This window comes from Ovis aries, chromosome 1, assembly GCF_016772045.2.
Source record: "Ovis aries strain OAR_USU_Benz2616 breed Rambouillet chromosome 1, ARS-UI_Ramb_v3.0, whole genome shotgun sequence".
Lineage (NCBI taxonomy): Eukaryota > Metazoa > Chordata > Mammalia > Artiodactyla > Bovidae > Ovis > Ovis aries.
The window spans coordinates 50858869-50879787 of record NC_056054.1 but is presented as its reverse complement, the minus strand read 5'-3'; the positions used below and the strand labels follow the sequence as shown (position 1 = coordinate 50879787).

The 20919-nt window shown below is 38.3% G+C and overlaps 1 protein-coding gene across 1 annotated transcript in view; it reads left to right on the top strand.

Moving 5' to 3' along the window:
- Positions 1-20919, top strand: part of ERICH3 (glutamate rich 3) — a 126881-nt gene that overhangs the window by 49251 nt on the left and 56711 nt on the right. The window contains exons 7-8 of the mRNA XM_012173877.4: positions 5158-5376; positions 18636-18816. Of these exons, the coding sequence (XP_012029267.3) occupies positions 5158-5376; positions 18636-18816 (400 nt within the window). The remainder of the gene's footprint in view (positions 1-5157; positions 5377-18635; positions 18817-20919) is intronic.

Genomic DNA, 20919 nt, shown 5'->3' with positions numbered 1-20919 from the left:
CTAGTGAGTACAGAATCAGAATGAGGGGATATGGTAGAATGGAATGTTAATGGTATCAGGCTGTCTTAGCCCAATGCATCTGTCTCATCTTAGGAATGGGCTTGCCAAAGGTACCAGGAAGCTCAAAGGTCTTTGGCTAAAGCCCTCTGAATCCTCCAGGGATAACTTTGCCTTTAGGACTGGAAATTTTCAAAGTCCAATGGGTGGCCTTTCCTCTCCCTTGGATAGTACTCAGATGGGCACTCTCCATGTTTGCCAAGGTGATTATACTGTTTTCTAAGTTCCTATTGTCTATTAACTCTACTTGATTGGACCCACTTTCTGTTAGATATGTGACCATTATCAATCAGGTAATATTCAATTTCTTCTGACTAGTAAATGATTTTCTTTTAGATGATTTTCCAAATCTGCTCTGAGGCACTGGGTAGATTTATTAATTAAATCTTTATAGGGCCTTTTATTTTACCATTTCTAAGTTTTGGGATGTGAATGAGTAAGGGATTGACATTCAATGGTAGCTTATGATTCATGTTTGAGGTTTGACAGTAAACAACAAAATTCTGTAAAGAAGTTATCCTTCAGTTAAAAAATAAATTAATTTTAAAAATGGTAGCTTATAGGTGCTGACAAGGTTGAGATCAATTCCATGTTAATTTCAACCAGCTAAACTTAACATTTTTCATCCAGTGGAATTTAATTGGGCATTTACTTTTGACTGGGTCCTGCTCTAGGCATTAGTAATATATCAATTATCAAAGCAGACAATGTTCTCTGACTTTTTGGAGTTTATACTGTGATGTAGACAGTCAAAATATACTGCCAAGAAAGACATGTAATTCTTTCAATGGCATTGATGATGAAAATTACTTAATATAAAATCAAACAAGAAATTCCTAAAGAATAATAGTTTGCATGACTGCTGAGTATGTAGTAAGCACCCACTAAATAGTAAAAGATATGTATGGTGGAATTGTTTGAAGGTGTGACATACTTAAGTAAGTTGAGTTTTCCAAGTGTTAGGAGTGAGGATCTTTGAGTTAGGCAAAAGCAATGTGGTCAAAACAGGTTGGTTGAGATGCTGTTGAGTAAATTAATGACATGACTCAAAATGACTATACTTGGAATGAGAGTTTCTTATACACTATTGATAGGAACAGAAATTGGTGCAACTATTCATGAAGGCAGTATGGGAATATTTATCAACATTTTAAATGAACATGCTCAAGCATTTTAGCATATTGGAATTTATCCTAGGAACATACATGCCTGTGAAGAGAAATAGATTCAGGAATTCTAGAATTATAATATTTCCAATAGTGAATGTTTGGAAGACACCTAAGAATTTATTGTTTAAAAATGTTATAGCATATTAAATAACATTTAAAAATAAGGTAAATTATTTATACTGCCATTGGGAGATGTCCAAGATTCTTTGGGCTAGAAAAAAAAGCAAGGTATGGAGCAGAAGTTTAATTTTTAAAAAAATTTACTAAACTTCATTACCAAATAAGGCATGCCAAAGATGGATGACTACTTAGAAATTAAACGTAGAGCCTCCCAAGACCAAAAAGTTCTGAATTCATTGATTTTATTGTTTTATTATCTTATTTTCACTTCTTTAATTTATATTTGTTATTACAATGTCAGTGCACACCAGCACAGAAAAATTGGAAAATGTAAGAAAAGAAAAATGAGAGCATAAATAATACCTGCAACATCAAGCCATCTAATAATTCTAAGCCCCTTGGTGAATATCTATCTAAATACCTTCTGTTCATATAAATGTTTATTTCAATCAAAATATGGAGTACCCATGCCTTTATTTAATCTGCTTTTGTTTAATAGCAATGAGAATGTTTGGGAATGACTTCTCTTTCTTAAAAATAACTTTTTACAGTTTAAGCACCTCAAAATAAAAGGTAAATCAGCTGAAAATAAATTTTAAACAATACTAAATAAATTGGTATAAGACAGATTTAAATGATTAAAGATAATCTAAAGTTTGAAAACTACCTCAGATATACAAAAATTATCAATATTTGAAAATTCAGATGGTGAAATACATGTGAAACTAAAATTTTTGATTATACATTAGGTACTTTTTAGTCATTAAGGTACTTTTAAATGTTGACTAAATTTATATGCTCCACCCCCACAAATAATCCAAATCCTTAAAGGCAACCCTGTGTTCAGAGTCTTCCAGTCATCCCTGATTTTATCAAAATCCACATATAAATTATTTAACTGAAATGTATGACCATGCTTCATGGAGCTTTTTATGTCAGGACTCTGAAAGAATAGATTAACAGTATTCTTTTTAAAGCTTGATAAGAATCTTTTATGACAAAGCAAATTTTATTTAACTATCCTGTTACTGATTTACTTGGTAGTTCAACTAAATTTTTTTTTCTCTTTTTGTCATGGAAAAGCATTTTATTTTATATATTGCAGTGTGTACATGTCAATCCCAAGCTGATCAATTAAATTTTTTAGACATATTTGTGAGTATACCTGTGTGTATCCTTATATACACTTACACAAATGTACTTGTGCAGTTAACTGGGTAAAATTTATTCTTACAAGTTAAATTTCTAGGAGAAAATAACTTGAATAAAGACTTTGGGTCGGAGTCAAGGTTTTTGATTACTTGAAACTATATTATCAAGGAATGTTGTAACACCTGGATAGGTGAAATCAATGTAAAAAAAAAAGTGCAAATACCCCATCATTGAGTGGACTACCCAATCCTGTCTTGAAGTACAACACTTCAAACCTATTGATTTTAAATTGTTTCACTGTACTGGGTCCCTGTATATTTATATTTATATAAATATTATATTTATATTTATAATAAATCACTGAGGAAAAATCCCCAAAGTGCTATAAAAATGCCATTACTGTATGTTTGGTTTAAAATATATGCTTAAATAAGTTTAGAAATTCATGAAAATTTGATTTGCTATGGATACTGCAAAATGCCATTTTTCAACAGATTGAGGTGTCCTAAGTTTGCCTATTAATATCAGTTGTGTTTGCATGTAATGTCAATGCCTGTAATTTTGAGTTGTGTTAGGTTACCACTTCTACTTCATGCATTTGTATGTCATGAAATGTGATTCAGTTCAATCATTCAGACATGTCCAACTCTTTGCGACCCCATGAACCACAGCACGCCAGGCCTCCCTGTCCATCACCAACTCCCAGAGTCCACCCAAACTCATGTCTATTGAGTCGGTGATGCTATCCAACCGTCCCATCCTCTGTTGTCCCCTTCTCCCCCTGCCTTCAATCTTTCCCAATATCAGGGTCTTCAAGTGAGTCAGCTCTTCGTATCAGGTGGCCAAAATACTGGAGTTTCAGCTTCAACATCAGTCCTTCCAATGAACACCCAGGACTGATCTCCTTTAGAATGGACTGGTTGGATCTCCTTGCAGTCCAAGGGACTCTCAAGAAGTCTTCTCCAACACCACAGTTCAAAAGCATCAATTCTTTGGCACTCAGCTTTCTTGATAGTCCAATTCTCACATCCATAGATGACTATTGGAAAAACCATAGCCTTGACTAGACGGATCTTTGTTGACAAAGTAATGTCTCTGCTTTTGAATATGCTGTCTAGGTTGGTCATAACTTTCCTTCCAAGGAGTAAGCATCTTTTAATTTCATGGCTACAGTCACCATCTGCAGTGATTTTGGAGCCCATAAAAATAAAGTCAGCCACTGTTTCCACTGTTTCCCCATCTATTTTCCATGAAGTGATGGGACCGGATGCTGTGATCTTCATTTTCTGAATGTTGAGCTTTAACCCACCTTTTTCACTCTCCTCTTTCACTTTCATCAAGAGGCTCTTTAATTCTTCTCCACTTTCTGCCATAAGGGCGGTGTCATCTGCATAACTGAGGTGATTGATATTTCTCCTGGTAATCTTGATTCCAGCTTGTGCTTCTTCCAGTCCAGCATTTCTCATGATGTACTCTGCATAGAAGTTAAATAAGCAAGGTGACAATATACTGCCTTGACGTACTCCTTTTCCTATTTGGAACCAGTGTGTTGTTCCATGTCCAATTCTAACTGTTGCTTCCTGACCTGCATACAGGTTTCTCAAGAGGCAGGTCAGATGGTCTGAGTTTCCCATCTCTTTCAGAATTTTCCACAGTTTATTGTGATCCACACAGTCAAAGGCTTTGGCATAGTCAATAAAGCAGAATAGATGTTTTTCTGGAACTCTCTTGCTTTTTCCATGATCCAGCGGATGTTGGCAATTTGATCTCTGGTTCCTTTGCCTTTTGGAAAACCAGCTTGAACATCAGGGAGTTCACAGTTCACGTATTGCTGAAGCCTGGCTTGGAGAATTTTGAGCACTACTTTACTAGTGTGTGAGATGAGTGCAATTGTGCGGTAGTTTGAGCATTCTTTGGCATTGCCTTTCTTAGGAATTGGAATGAAAACTGACCTTTTCCAGTCCTTTGGCCACTACTGAGTTTTCTGAATTTGCTGACATATTTAGTGTAGCACTTTCACAGCATCATCTTTTAGGATTTAAAAAAGCTCAACTGGAATTCCATCACCTCCACTAACTTTGTTCATAGTGATACTTCCTAAGGCCCACTTGACTTCACATTACAGGATGTCTGGCTCTAGTGAGTGATCACACCATCATGATTATCTGGGTTGTGAAGATTTTTTTTTGTATAGTTTCTGTGTATGCTTGCCACCTCTTCTTAATATCTTCTGCTTCTCTTAGGTCCATACCATTTCTGTCCTTTATTGAGCCCATCTTTGGTATCTCTAATTTTTTTGAAGAGATCTTTACAGGGCTATTAAGTGGGGCTCCCCTGGTGGCTCAGACAGTAAAGAGTCAGCCTGCAGTGCAGGAGACCCATGTTTGATTCCTGGGTCAGGAAGATCCCTTGGAGAAGGAAACAGCAACCTACTCCAGTATTCTTGCCTGGAAAATCCTGTGGATGGAAGAGCCTGGCAGGGGTTCATGGGGTTGCAAAGCATCGGACAAGAGTGAGTGACTTCACTTTCACTTTGTTTGCCTGTTAATATCACTTGTGTTTGCCTGCAATGTCAATCATAGTCTTGTCTGTAATTTTGAGTTATGTTGAGTTCCCAAATCTATTTCACTTATTCTTATGTCATGAAATCTAATTATAGGGCAAGAAGGCAATGATGAAGTTCAGGAACTCCATGGACAATTCACAGGGAATGAATCGATACCAATTTCCAAGCATTAACCGTTACATTATGCCTATTCCTCCTCCACTTCCTCCCACCAGTGGAAAAATCACAAGAGAAAATAGACCTGAAACATGGAGAAGGAGAAGATTTCGTCCAACCACTGCTCCAAATGGCTTAGAACCTGTCTTTACTAAGGTGATTATGGAATCAACTTTTCTTTAATTAATTTAGCACTGATTACATTGCACTATTAGATCTCTGGATGTGCAATAAAAGAATCTAGGGAAATTGAATGCCAAATGACTTGCATAAAAAATATAATAATTTTGCAAGTACAGTAATTGTAAACATAAATGAATCTGAAACCAAATATTTAAGTAATCCAATTGAATAATTTAGCATAACTGACAAAAAATTAAGTAAATCGTATACTCAAATTTAGTTTGTGCTATACCCATTTCCAAATCATTTATGTCCTTCAATTTGCCATTCAATCATGTCAGAATTTATTTTAACATTTAATTTGTGAATATTCAGTAACATATTGAAAATCACAACGTACCATATAAAATAATTATTAAAACTCACTTTTAATAAGTTTTGGCAAATTGCTGTATAATATTTACAAATATTTTCCTTTCCATGTTCTTAAAATACATTGTTTTGTTGTAATCATTCTTCAAAATACTGATAAAGAATGTAGCTCTAAGTGCATTTACACTTTTACAGATACAGACTAGTATGAAGGTCAAAAATCTCTTACTTTATAGTGTGAATATACAACCAATAAGCTATTATATGCAATTTCTGTGGTTATTGGCAACTGGCTGGGTCAACATTTCACTGTTGGAGAATCAGGGAGTGAAGTTCCAACACTGCACATGGATAGCATGCTGGCTCTTCAAAACCAGCCTAGTTCAAGTGCTTCATTTACTCCCATCCACATCTCTCCTAGCAGCTATCCTCACCAACAACCTTCTCTAAAAATTGAGACTATCTTCCTCTTGCTTCCCTGGTGGCTCAGACGGTAAAGCGTCTGCCTGCAGTGCAGGAGACCCAGGTTTGATCCCTAGGTTGGGAAGATCCTCTGAAAAAGGAAATGGCAACCCACTCCAGTACCCTTGCTGGAAAATTCCATGGACTGAGGAGCCTGGCGCGGGCTACAGTCCATGGGGTCGCAGTCGGACACGACTGAGTGATTTCACTTTCACTTTCCTCTTGCTTGCTTAGATTTCCTTTTTTCAATCCACCTTTCACCAATTCTCTATCTTTGATGCGGTCTCTGACAGAGCACTATATCCTTCATCCTTGAGGTTCCCTCCCCTTCCTCCCCCAACCCTGTTCCTTGAGCATATTTTTCCCATTACATGGCACTTTGCACGGCCTGTCGTTCTTCTCTCCTATTTGGATGTTTATTCTTTCCTCTAATATCCATCTATCTCTCAATATACCCAGGCCTTATATAGAGTAACTAAATCCTTTCCTCACGTTCTATAGCCTGAGACTTCTGTTATCTCCTTTCCTACTGCAGAGTTCTGAAGTCTAGTTTACTATAGCTTCTTTCTAACAAGCAACCCCAGGTGACTCAGATTACAGCAGCAACTTCTTTTTATCATTATTGTCTGTTGGTGTTCAGTGGCAATTCTGAGACCCAGACTGGATGAATCATCCCTGCCTGGGGGTGTTTGCCTCGTGGACAAACAGAGTCATGGAATGCGTTGTAGATTCCATTCAGGGAGTGATACTTGTCACTTACACTTGAATTTCGTAACTAAAGCCTGACATAGAGTGGAGGTATCATCCTCTTATAAAGAGGGAGGTAGTGAATATTTGGGGCCATGATATTAGAGTCTACTAATCCACAAATTTACTGTGTATTCTTTGAATGCTGACATTTGTCTCTACCAGGCCAACAAACATGCTCTCTTAAAGGCTGTGGCCTCCATTTGCAAAAACTGTAATTTCCTCATCGTCCTTATTTGGTGGCAAATTTGATTTTCTAATGTTAAAAATATATATTACTGAGATGAACTCTACCCAGTCCTACTTTTCTAAAACATGTTTAAATATCATATAAACCATAAGAATATGTAAAATCTTTATGTTCAGGTTAAACAACAATTAAAAACCTATGTATATACCATTACTTCTCAACAAAGTAGCAGACTTTTGTCATATGATAAGCCCCCTACTTCCTACCTTGTTACATCCCTGACTCCTTCTCAGAGCAACCAGTATACTGACAAATGTATTAACTGAGTCCCTGCTTTTCTTTGGAGTTCTATTATTTATATGCATACAACTTCAGAAAAAAGCTCACACTTAGCATCGTAATGAAAGGCTAATATTTCCAGGAGAAAATAAACTGAATGGAGCTTTAGGTCACCATCTAGGTTTGGTTCCTTACAGTTTTAAGAGCTCCTGGTGGGGAAGTAAGAGAAGTCAGGTCATGAGTGTTCCTAAAAGAATCAATTCATTTCAGTCACTCAGTCGTGTCCAACTCTTTTGCAACCCCATGGACTTCAGCATGCCAGGTTTCCCTGTCCATCACCAACTCCCAGAGCTTGCTAAAACTCATGTCCATGGACTCAGTGATGCCATTCAACCATCTCATCCTTTGTCATCCCCTTCTCCTCCTGCCTTCAATCTTTCCCAGCATCATGGTCTTTTCCAATGAGTCAGTTCTTTGCATCAGGTGGCCAAAGTATTGGAGCTTCAGCATCAGTCCTTCCAATGAATATTCAGGACTAATTTCCTTTAGGATTGACTGGTTTGATCTTCTTGCAGTTCAAGGGACTCTCAAGAGTCTTCTCCAACACTGCAGTTCAAAAGCATCAATTCTTTGGCACTCAGCTTTCTTTACAGTCCAACTCTCACATCCATACATGACCACTGGAAAAGCCATAGTATTGACTATTACAGACCTCTGTCAACGAAGTAATGTCTCTGCTTTTTTAATGTGCTGTGTAGGTTTGTCCTAGCTTTTCTCCCAAGGAGCAAGTGTCTTAATTTTCTTAGAAAAATGGGGCTCACCAGAATCAGGGCATCTTGTGGATGGAGGAGCCTGGTAAGCTACAGTCCATGGGGTCACTAAGAGTCAGACATGACTGAGCGACTTCGCCTTAACTTTTCACATTCGTGCACTGGAGAAGGAAATGGCAACCCACTCCAGTATTCTTGCTTGGAGAATCCCAGGGACAGAAGAGCCTGTTGGGCTGCCGCCTATGGGGTCGCACAGAGTCGGACATGACTGAAGTGACTTAGCAGCAGCAACAGCAGTGAAGTCCTCATGTGAGCCAGATGCTGGATGTCCAGCAGGAATATACTCAGGCAAATGGGCTTCTGTAGCTGTGCACAGAGGAGAGAGCAGCAACTTCTCCATCCTGTGGTCATGACCAGTGAAGCATAGATAGATAAGCTTCTGAGCCAGCTTCCCCTGGGCATTCTACTTCAGGTTAGGAACACAGCGGATGTCAGCAGGCATCCTGGCTCTGACAGACCTTGGTGTGTCTGGCTCTCGAGTTTACAAGGCTTCAGTCTGACTTGGTCTTTTTTTTTTTAACTTCTGTTCTCTCTTTTTGGAAATCTTATTTGAGAATGTTGGTGCTACTAGACTGATGCTCTAATATTCTTAGCTTTTCTCTCATATTTTCTGCTTCTTTACCTCTTTGCTCTACTTGCTGGGAGATTTCTTCAATTTTATCTTATACACATTCTATTGACATTTTTCTTTTGTAAAGTTTTATTGAAGTATAGTTGATTTAGAATGTTCTGTTAAATTTCCACTGTACAGTAGAGTGACTCAGTTATATATCCTTTTTCATATCCTTTTCCATTATGATTTTTCACAGGATATTGCATCCAGTTCCCTGTGCTGTATATTGGACTTCCCAGATGGCTCAGTGGTAAAAGAACCACCTGCCAATGCAGGAGACACAGGAGATGTGGGTTCAATCTCTGGGTCAGAAAGATCCCCTGGAGAAGGAAATAGCAGCCCATTCCAGTATTCTTGCCTGGATAATTCCATGGACAGAGGAGCTTGGCGGCCTATAGTCCATAGGGTTGTGAAGAGTTGCACAGCACTTAGCACACGTGCACGCTAGACATTAGGACCTTGTTGTTTATCAATCTTGTATATAATAGTCTGCATCCGCTAATCCCAGACTGTCAGTCTTTCCTTCCCCAACCCCCTTCCCCTCAGCAACTACAAGTCCGTTCTCTATATCTGTGGGTTATTGGCATGTTTCTTTTCCTGCCATATTTTAAATCCTAGAACTCCTTTTGTTTACTGAATGCTACTCTTAAAAAGCATCTTGTTCTGTATGATTTTGATCCTTTGGTACTTGTGGAGATTTGCTTTGTGGGCTATAACAGGCTCAATTTTTGTAAAGAATGTGATTCTCTAATTGTTGGGAGCAGAATTCTTCCAATAGGTAAGAAATGTCCAATTGTGTTACTCGTAATTTTACATCTTTATTATTCTTTTTATCCGCGTGGTCTCTTAGTTCTTGAGTTCTAGTGAGAATTAATTCTCTGTAGTTGTGGATTTGTCTGTTTCTTCCTGTAATTAATTGAGTTTTGTTTTGTAAATATTGAGAATACTTGGTTATATGCCCTCAGACTTAGGATACTTTATCTTACTGGTAAAAATATTCTTTATTATTAAAAAAAGATCCTCTTTATGATTACTTTTGGCCTTAAAATCTATTTTGTCTAATAGTATTTCTCCTTATTTTCTTTAGAGTATATATTGTTGTTGTTCAGTTGCTAAGTTGTGTCTGACTCTTTGAGACCCTATGAACGGCAACACAGAAGGCTTCCCTGTTGTTCACTATCTCCCGGAGTCTGCTCAGACTCATGTCCATTGTGTCAGTGATGCCATCCAACCATCTCATTCTCTGTTGCCCGCTTCTCCTCCTGCACTCAATCTTTCCCAGCATCAGGATCTTTTCCAATGAGTCAGCTCCTTGTATCTGGTGGCCAAAGTATTGGAGCTTCAGCTTTAGCATCAGTCTTACCAATGAATATTCAGGACTTATTTCCTTTAGGATTGACTGATTGGATCTCCTTGTAGTCCAAAGGACTCTCAAGAGTCTTCTCAAGCACCGCAGTTCAAAAGCATCAATTCTTTGGCCACTCAGCCTTCTTTATGGTCCAACTCTCAGATCCGCACATGGCTACTGGAAAAACCATAGCTTTGACTAGGCAGATCTTTGTCAACAAAGTCATATCTCTGCTCTTTAATATGCTGTCTGGATTTGTCATAGCTTTGCTTCCAAGGAGCCAAACATCTTTTAATTTCAAGGCTGCAGTCACTGTCTGCAGTGATTTTGGAGTCCAAGAAAATAAAATCTGTCACTGTTTCAACTTTTTTCCCATCTATGAAAACCATAATCACAGAAAGATTATTTTTATATATATGAATATATATATTTACTTTTACTTTCACTCTTCAATGTCTTTAAAGCTTTAGACTTTAAATATGTTCATGTAGCATATGTGTGCTTTCTGTTTATTTCAACTGAGAATCTATCCATTTCATTAGTGAGTTTAATTACTGATTTATTTTGTGGTATGTTTAGACTTATTTCTACCATCTTAGTTTATATTTTCTATTTACCATGATTTTTCTTTGATAGTAGTGTCTTACATTATTACTGTCTCCTCCTGAAGCTTCTCTCTCTTGCGTCGTGGCACTCTACTTTCATGGTTCTTTACTCTCTCCTTTTGCCTATTGTCTTGCTCCTCTGTATCTCTTTCATCTTCAACCCTGGACATCACCATAGGCTTAGACCCTTGACACTTGTCTTTCTTCTCAAAATGTGATCATCTTCTCATGTGGCTTCAGTAGTTTTCTAGATGTCTCTTAGGTTTGTCACTAGCTCCTAGGTCCTGGGTTTAAGAATGAAATTGGCACAGTGGGGTAAATCATGTACTTTCATTTAAATATTTGGATTTATTTTACATTTGATCTAGAAAAGACTCATTTAAAGAAAGGTGGCGCTTGTGATTAATTTACACATTAAATTCATACTTTCATGACTACCATCACAAAGAAAATGCTCTTAAAAGAAAGAGCCAAAGAAATATGGCTTGCTGGTGGCCTGTCCCCTGTTCCCCTGTGCGTATGTAGAACAGAATCCCTGGCTTCTTTGGCCTCTGTCTCTAGGCCATGATCCAGGAAATGACATGGTGTAGATTTCACAGCCCAGCACATTGCTTCTGTACCCTGTTGCTTTATAATGTGAATATATAATACCTGCAGAGCTTATAATGCTTTTATGGAATCTCTGCAATGAGTTAGAGTTTACTCTGAGTTTTACCTCACCAATCTGCAGATTTTTGTGTTTCCACTCAGGACTGCCTATCACCTATTCTACACAGCCGCCTACTGAAAATGTGGATGTCCTATATACTGTTTATAGGTGTGAACAGTGTTTATAGATGTGAAAATAAAGGCTTTCAAATAAGAACTTGCATGCATGCTAAGTTGCTTCAGTTGTGTCCGACTCTTTGCAACCCTATGGACTGTAGTCTGCCAACCTCCTCTATCCATGGGATTCTCAAGGCAATAATAGTGGAGTGGGTTGCCATTTCCTACTCCAGGGGATCTTCCCAACCCAAAGATCGAACCCGCATCTTCTACATTGCAGGTGGGTTCTTTACCACTCGAGCCACCAGGGAAGCCCAAATAAGAACCTACTTAAACATTATGTTTATCAATTAAAAAAATGAAACATAGTTAGCATTAATTTCTTATATGTTTTATGAAAGAGAGGGCAAAGAGTTTCTCCAGGCTTGAACTAGTCTGGGGCTTTCTCCTATTTGCCTGAGGTCCCCTGTCTACCTTCTAGACTTCAGATAGTGAAGTGAAAGTGAACTCAATCAGTCGTGTCCGACTCTTTGTGACCCCAAGGACTGTAGCCTACCAGGCTCCTCCCTCCATGGGATTCTCCAGGCAAGAGTACTGGAGTGGGTTGCCATTTCCTTCTCCAAGACTTCAGATAAGCACTATGCAATTACAGATGCCTGAAAGGTAGGTAGGAAGTTAGCAGAGAGGGAGGGAGTTAGCAGAGCAGGGAGCAGAGAGTTAAAGGCAGGAATGGGAGAGGAGTGTAAGCAGAGTCCATCTCGGTAGTAGTAGAGTCTGAATAATGGTGTTAAAATTAAACTTTGTAGAATAGCTCCCAACTTTTTTCTCCCCTGCTTAAAACCTTTCACTAGCTTCCGCTTTCCTAATGAAAGTGAGGTAGTCTGCCTGCTTTAAAATGTCATATTATTATTCACCTATGTTGAGACCTATAGATCAGGATACTTGCCTTTAAGTTTGTCACTTACAGTTCTCAAGAGGAAGGGACATGCCTGTTTATTTTAGTCAGGCTTCCACCTAGAATATTGTTTGACCACATATCTGGCACTGTGGCTCAGCAAAGTTGATAGATAAAATTAACCATCACACCAGGCCTTGTAGGGTCACCCGGGGAAGCACCAGGACTGTCAGGAATGAGGGTGGGAGGAAAAGGTGGGAAAGAGCATCTGTTGTGGTTTCTGAGGAAGGATCAGGTGACAGAGGGTAAGCAGGCTTAGGACACGATGGTATGAATGATTTTGGCAGGCTTCGGTGTTGGGCTGTCCTCAGTTGTCTGGTGCCTGGTAAGGATAGGGGAATATGGGCCCAGTTTGTTAGAGACTGGGGGAGGGTGGATATGGGCTCTCAGTTGGTTAGTTTGTATATGATAAATGTTGTCCTAGGCAAGTCATTTATTATGTCTGGTGGTTTAGTCACAAAGTTGTGTCCAACTCTTGTGACCCCATGGACGGTAGCCTGCCATGCTCCTCTTTCCGTGGGATTTCCTAGGCAAGAATACTGGAGTGGGCTGCCATTTCCTTCTCTGGGGGATCTTCCTGACTCAGATATTGAACCAGAGTCACTTGTGTCTCCTGCGTTGGGCAGGCGGATTCTCAGCCACCAGGGAAGCCCTTAATATGTCTAGGAACTGGTTAGTCTTGGGTGAGGTATATCCCAGGGTCAGCAAGGACCCAGATGTCAAAACATCAGAATAAAGGGGCATGCCTAGTGTACTAGCATTTAAGGGCTTCTGATTTTGGCCCTTTTCCAGCTTTCTCTCTGCTCCTAGCCAAGCCATGCTGAACGATTTTCTATACCTTCAACTTGTTGGTCTACTACTTCCCCATCTCAGGTATATACTTTTTAAAAATTAGTTTATGCCAGATATTCTATGAATTGCCTGAGAATGCATAACAGATAAGAAGAATGTATTTCTCCACCTATCTTTCCCTGTTCTTCTCAAAGACTTTATGCTCTATACTGTATTTCTCTACACAGTAATAGGATTCCATCTCTTCCTCCCTTCAAAAGGACTTTGTTACTTTTCCTATGTTCCTTAATATTTTCTGCTTAACGTAAATATTCATGTACCTTTATTCTTACTTCTACTCCCAGGTTATGAAGCTTGTTGAGAACAGGTGTTTGATTTTATTTACATTTAGTCACATGTTTATTAGCAGTGTGTTCATAAGTGGGTATTGCTTAAATCCATGCAAAAAGTAAGTTTTAGTTATACTTTTTAGCTTAGGTAAATATTGCAGATGACAGTTATGCCTTTCAGGTATAGATCCCTTTTCTCCAGTAACAAATAAAGCCTAACAAATATTAGCTTTGTGGGGAAATTGCACATTTCTTCTGTTTGAGTTAATTTAAGTAATATTTTTAAAATTTAAAATACTTCAAAAATTTCTTCTAGCCAGTGCATTACCTTGGTATTTTTACTGTTAGTTTTTCTCTTCAGTAGACTAAGATTTGAGAATGAAAAAGGAAAAATATCAGCATGATTTTAATATATAGTAATTCAACATATTTCATGGTAGGCTTGATTTATTTTAGGCAACATTTTCCTTTAAACAATGCTTTTGCTTAAAATTAGCACTGCAGTTTGGTAACTACATAACTAAAAAGAACTTAAAAACAGTATACAAAAAGTCAATTCAACAATCAAAATATCTTTGCAGCTGGCATTGTAGAACAGCACCCTAGAAGAAAGGAAGAACCAGAAATGCTTCTAGGAGTCAGGGCAGACTATTACTAAGAAGGTCCGATTTGGGGGCCTTCTCACCAAAATCAAAATCCAGCTGGATAATTTCTGGTCTTAACAGACTTAATGAATTCATTCTGTTGTGGGAGACGAGGAAGTAAAGGATCCAGTGTCAGTTCAGCATCCTCAAAATCTGGAGCTCAGATTCCTCTAGAAGTCCAGAAGGACCAAGGTGTTTGGGGATAGGTCAGGAATTTGCATGAGATATAGGTCATACAGTAGTAAGAAAAACAGGCAGGGGTAAAGGGCAAGGAAGATGCATAGTAAAAGCAAAGGAGGGAGAAGGAGAGAACAAGTTAAAGCCAGTGAGAAAGAGAAGGGAAAGAGCAGAACTAAATGAGGAAAGTGAAGACAGGTTTCCATCACAACCAGCGGCTTCCTGAAACATTGGGGTGTGAGCACTGCAGCACTCTTCCTCCGGCTCAAGTCAGAATTTCCTCTCCTAAAGACTTGAATAGGGCTTCCCTGGTGGCTCAGTGGTAAAGAATTTGCCTGCCCGTGCAGGAGACATGGGTTCAGTCCCTGGGTTGGGAAAATCCCCTGGAGAAAGAAATGGCAATCCACTCCAGTATTCTTGCCTGGGACATCCCATGGACAGAGGAGCCAAGCAGGCTACAGTCCATGGGGTTGCAGAGTTGGGCTTGACTTAGTGACTGTGTAACAAGACCTGAATCAAGTGTCAACATGAAGACTGTCTGCTGCTCTATGGCCAGGCTCTTTATCAATATCAAGGCTTAATCAACAAAGGTGGTGTCTTGTTTAACAGGACACCATGAATCACTTTTCATGCTTTAGTACCTATTGAATTCCTGTAAATGTAGAAAGCTTCTGATTTTGGGTGGGGTCAGCCTGCTTTTGTCTCAGCAAAGGTCAGAATGTGGAATCTCTAATTGTTCCATGGCTGTGTCCAGTCAGATCAATGTACTAGGTGTCAATGGGATTCCTTATTAGTTCAGCTGGTAAAGAATCTGCCTGCAATGCAGAAGACCCCAGTTTGGCTCCCGGTTAGGGAAGATCCCCTGGAGAAGGGATAGGCTACCCCCTCCAGCATTCTTGGGCTTCCCTGGTGGCTCAGATGGTAAAGAGTCCTCCTGCAATGTGGAAGACCTGGGTTTGATCCCTGGGTTCAGCAGATGCCCTGGGGGAGGGCATGGTGACCCCTCCAGTATACTTGCCTGGAGAATCCCCATGGATAGAGGAGCCTGGTGGGCTACAGTCCATGGGGTCACAAAGAGTCGGACATGACTGAGCAACTAAGCACAGCACAGCACAGCTGTCAGCACTGACAAGACATAGGGGGTGGGGCATAAAGGTCGGCAAGATACTGTCCTATCTGCTGAGAGAGAGGGATACAAGGAAAGAGGTCAATGCCATGTGACTCATACAGTTATATAGGCCTTGAGATTAAAAGCATGTTGGTCATGTGTGGACCATTACAATTAGTTCAGTTGCCATACCTTTAGATGTAACACAAGAAATTGCAATAGCTGAAAGATAGTAGGAGTTAGAGACTATAAGACTTTTTTTTTTTTTTTACCGTCTGAGGAACGCTGAACCTTATCCCATGGATATTGGGGATCATTGGAAGACTTTAAGCAGGAGAGTCACATGATCTATTTAGTGACAGTAGATCACTCTGATATCCAGGAGGAGGGAGAATTTGAAGGACAATTGGATAGACATGTGGGGGTCAATTAGTAAGGTAATCATGCATCCAGATTTCCTGGGACAGCTCAAATTTATGCTCTTTTTTTCTAGCATTCTAACTGCAAGTTAATTACAGTGATCCAGGTATGATATGTTCAGAGTTCATCAGGGCTTGTCTTATAGATAGAGAGGAGGGGCTGCCCAACACATCAATAAGAACAGGAACTTTGACACTTATTCAGTCTTTAAAATCCACCTATTACGTAGACCTGGGCAGGGATAAAGAGATGCCAGTGAAAATTTAATATATCCACTGAATGCTAAGTATTACAAATATATAGTAGCTGACTGGTTCACTACTCAATAGGCTTGCTGTTTGTCAGTTCAGATTATACTTGCTTGAGAAATCTGAAAAGAAATGAGAAGGAAAGTCGTAAGCAACTGGTCAAGGAAGTAAGAGAGATAATCCTTAGTTGTACAGAGGCTTGAGACTTTCTCCTGTTCTTGAAATGCAACTGAATTTTCATGGAAGGTTCTGATACTTGCTTGAGGACAGCAGAAAGGGCCATGAAAGCTTGTTTAAGTTTCATCAGTCTGGGTTCATTATAACCTTGGAAGATTGTAAGTTTAGAGGCAGTTTAGTCAACTGCAAGAAACAACCCTTCATTTCTTAGTGGATGTATTTAATGAGCTGTCACTTAGGCCTCCTATTAGAACCCAGAAGGCGTAACTTGGTAGCAATGATTGGGGTATATTTTAAAAAGGAATGAAGCAACCAGACCCAAGAGAAAAGAGATGTTGCTATCAGAAATACACTTCAGCAGAAAAAATATGAATATGAGTAAATGAAAAGGATGAAGAGCTGTCCTTGATTTTATTTTTAAACATTCTTCCATCCAGGTTTTCTTTTTGCACTGACGAGGCGGGCTCTTCCTCCACTCTAATCCCACTATTACCTTGTATTTATGTAGTGCTTATCTCCCAGAAGCTCTCAGGGCTACCTCTGAATCCATGCCACTTCAGAAAGTATTGCTTAACGAAGTGGGATGTTCTTATTTAATCCTCCACATCATTAAATGCTCTAGTGGGAGCTTGGAGCTGGATTTGCCTTAGGCTGGTGATTGTGGGTTGGGCTGCACAGGTGCGTATCACAGCTCCATAGTCGCTCAGGCAAGAGGAAACGGGATGACTTTGCAACTAGGAGCTGGGCCTGCCATCATACCTATGCTTTCAACTGTGATGCAGAGTGAAGTTTCTAGTCTGCAGAGAATTATCCAGTTTGCTGATTTGCTGTCATGGCTCCTGAAGTCCCTGAAATAGTTCTCTGGATTATCTCTCTATTTGGGAGCTCTGTCCACAGGCAAGACAGTGTGCTTAAATTTTAAATCTCAGAGCGTCATTTGCAGAATTTCATCAAATTTACCTCCTCTGGTTTTTTCTTCAAAGAAATAAAAGTGAATGAAAAAAAGAGAAAGAATCCTCCAAGGTAGAAGGAAATGGATTTAGAGATAGAAGTATTTTAGTAGTTCCTTCGGAATTTTTTTTTTTTTTTTGAGCTTTGTCATTCTCAATAAAATGCATGTTTCCAAGGCATCTGTAAGGCAATGAAATCAAACTCAGATCATTGCCTTGGATTCACTGAAAGCTGGTCTCTTCACAGTTTTCATTTAGCTAAAAATTGACTTTTAGAAAAGTGAAGTAGATTAAAAGTAATGCCTTGTATCTGTATAGTTCTAGCAGCCTACAATATTCTTATTGGGACCTCTTGAAGTCTTTCAAGGAGCCATTCTGTTTCGCTGCCTCTTCTTCCTCTTCCTTTTCCTACTTCCCTTTCCCTGTCTTCCTCTTAGAGGTTAGGCAAACAGTGTGCTTATTCACTACTATGAAAAAATACTTCAGAATATAAACCAGGAGGCAAGCCTTTGGATATTTAATCTCACATTTGAGTTTGTTGTTTATTTTATACATAATTTAAATTGGTCAGTGCCATAGAATATCAGATAGGCTTATGAGGTGATATTTTTTGGTTGGGTATATTGTTTGCTATTTAAGGCTAATATTGATAGTGTTCGTTTTTCATTGAACTGAATGCCTCCTATTAAACTGGGTAATCCCAAATATCTGACATATATTCTTCCTGATCCTCAGGGTGACTTCAGGAAGAATCAAATGTATGCCTCTCCCTCTCACATAGAATAAACTCAGGGAAGGATGTCTTGTCAGTGCACAAGCAGAAAGATATAACACTCAATTACAAAAACAATTGCTAAGTCACAGTTAACGTCAGTTTGGATTAGGAGAAAATTATGTCACCAATATTTATTTAATTAATTTGATTTAAACTTTTATTTGGGAACCAGATAAAAGAACCAAGAGTAGTTTTCCTCTTCATGTCACTGATGTTTTTGTTACATGAAAAAAAGACACGTACATGAGCTGAAGGGTGACAAACTTTGTCTAGATCCCCAGAATTTACTTTAAAAACACAAAGCCAAAATGTATATATGTTATAATTGTTAAGGGTATTTATTTTGTAATGGAGTTGACTTTTTGTGCACTGTATATGTTGACATATTATAAAGGGTTTTTTGTTAGGTTCGTAAAAATAGCCTTTTGTATTCTTTGTATTACAATGTCATCACATTCTGATTAGAAGGAGATTAGTTAATAAGTCACCCCTTTTGTTTATTCTAGGATTCAAGAAGGATTCATAAAACACCACTGCACAGTAATGCAGCTATTACAATGATTTATTTGGGGAAAAATGTGCACCTAGCTTATGATCACCCAGATTTCCGGGATGAAATAAAAGTTTATCAACAGCACTGTGGTGGAGAAAACCTGTGTGTCTACACAGGCAAGCTACTTGAAAAAGGTACACATAAAATGTGAATTTTTTAATTGCTTGCAGTTGATGCTATAGATAAGCTATTGTTGATATAATATCAAAATGACTTCAATCACTCTATGAAATTATGCATATCCAGGGACTTATAAACCAGCTGCCTAAAAGTAAATCCAGATTTACTGCTCCATGATTGAAACTGAAGCAGCAATTACTCTTGCAGATTGTGGAAGAAAGAATTTGGAGTGATTTAACCCAGTAACAGATTAATCTTGAGATATAGATATATGATCATTAAAATGTTGCACGAATAACTGTCCCCCAAATTACAAGTTAACTATTTGGCTTGCCATCGTGAATTATATCATACATTATTCTAAGAGAAAAATATTAAATTGTTAATTTGTTCTTTAGAACTATGCTGAGATAAAATCACAAATCCAGTAACATTCAGGGTAGACCACACCTAAATAATGCAGTATAAAATTTGGCTAAATGCTTTTATTACATTTTCACTTCCCTTTGATTATAAATCCATGTTTGTTAGCATAAGATAATTTTTATATCCAATATCAGTTCAGTTCAGTCGTTCAGCCAAGTCCAACTCTTTGTGACCCCATGAATCGCAGCACACCAGGCCTCCCTGTCCATCACCAACTCCCGGAGATCACTCAAATTCACGTCCATCGAGTCGATGATGCCATCCAGCCATCTCATCCTCTGTCGTCCCCTTCTCCTCCTGCCCCCAATCCCTCCCAGCATCAGAGTTTTTTTCAATGAGTCAACTCTTCACATGAGGTGGCCAAAGTACTGGAGTTTCAGCTTCAACATCAGTTCTTCCAATGAACACCCAGGACTGATCTCCTTCAGAATGGACTGGTTGGATCTCCCTGCAGTCCAAGGGACTCTCAAGAGTCTTCTCCAACACCACAGTTCAAAAGCATCAATTCTTCGGCGCTCAGCTTTCTTCACAGTCCAACTCTCACATCCATACATGACCAGTGGAAAAACCATAGCCTTGACTAGACGGACCTTAGTCAGCAAAGTATTGTCTCTGCTTTTTTTTTTTTGATGATCATATGATAACTCTAATTTTTATTTATTTTTTAATATAAATTTATTTATTTTAATTGGAAGTTAATTACTTTACAATATTGTATTAGTTTTGCCATGGTCATAACCTTCCTTCCAAGGAGTAAGTGTCTTTTAATTTCATGGCTGCATAGGATTTTACATATTGTACCAAAGTGTTTTTTGGTCAATATTTAGTTCTGTGGAACTGCAATTAAAAGGAAGTGTTGTTATAGGATTGTATTTGTTATTTCCTTGCTTAGGAAACTCTTTAGAAAGTGATAGAGTTTTTACTGATTAAAATAAATATTTATATTTGGGTAATCTAGATATAGACTTAGAGATTGAAGGGAGGAGTTGGGAGCAAGCATGGTGTTGTTACTTTTGACTTTTTTGATTTCCCTCATCAATCAAAAACAGTGACTATTAACTTAAAAAAGTTCTAACACTTAAAAAGAACTATACGTATTTAGGGATAAAATATTTAAAACTTTCCAACATAAGAAAGGATAAACATTTGAATGTTGGTTTTAACTTAAGAGTAAAATATTATATATTATAAATAATTATATACATGTCAAATTATGTAATGAACTATATATATTGTTTTATAATGAAAAACATTTTTCTTTATAAAAGTGTAAAAATTTTTTTTAAAAAAATAATGCTAGAAATTATTTTTCCCATTTTATGTACTTGCCTGAAATAGAATTTATTTTGTTGTAGCATTTGAGAATTCATTCCTTTTATTGTGTAGATGAGAAAACTGAGAGGCATCAGAGGTACAGACCTCCCCGAGGTCACTCTCCCAGCTCTGACCAGGGTTGAGAGCTGATTCCACCCCTCTCCACCACTAGGTGCAGGACCCTTGTTTAGTATTAAATACTATCTGGCCCCAGTTAGCTATTCTCAGTAGCAAAGGGTTTCAAATATTTTCATAATATGAGGGCTATGAAACCCCTAATGATAAATGATTGCACTTATTTTTTGAAAGTGTCATTTTCAACTATTAATTTAGAATTTCTAAAATTAGCTATAGCCTCAAATTGGAATTAACATAAT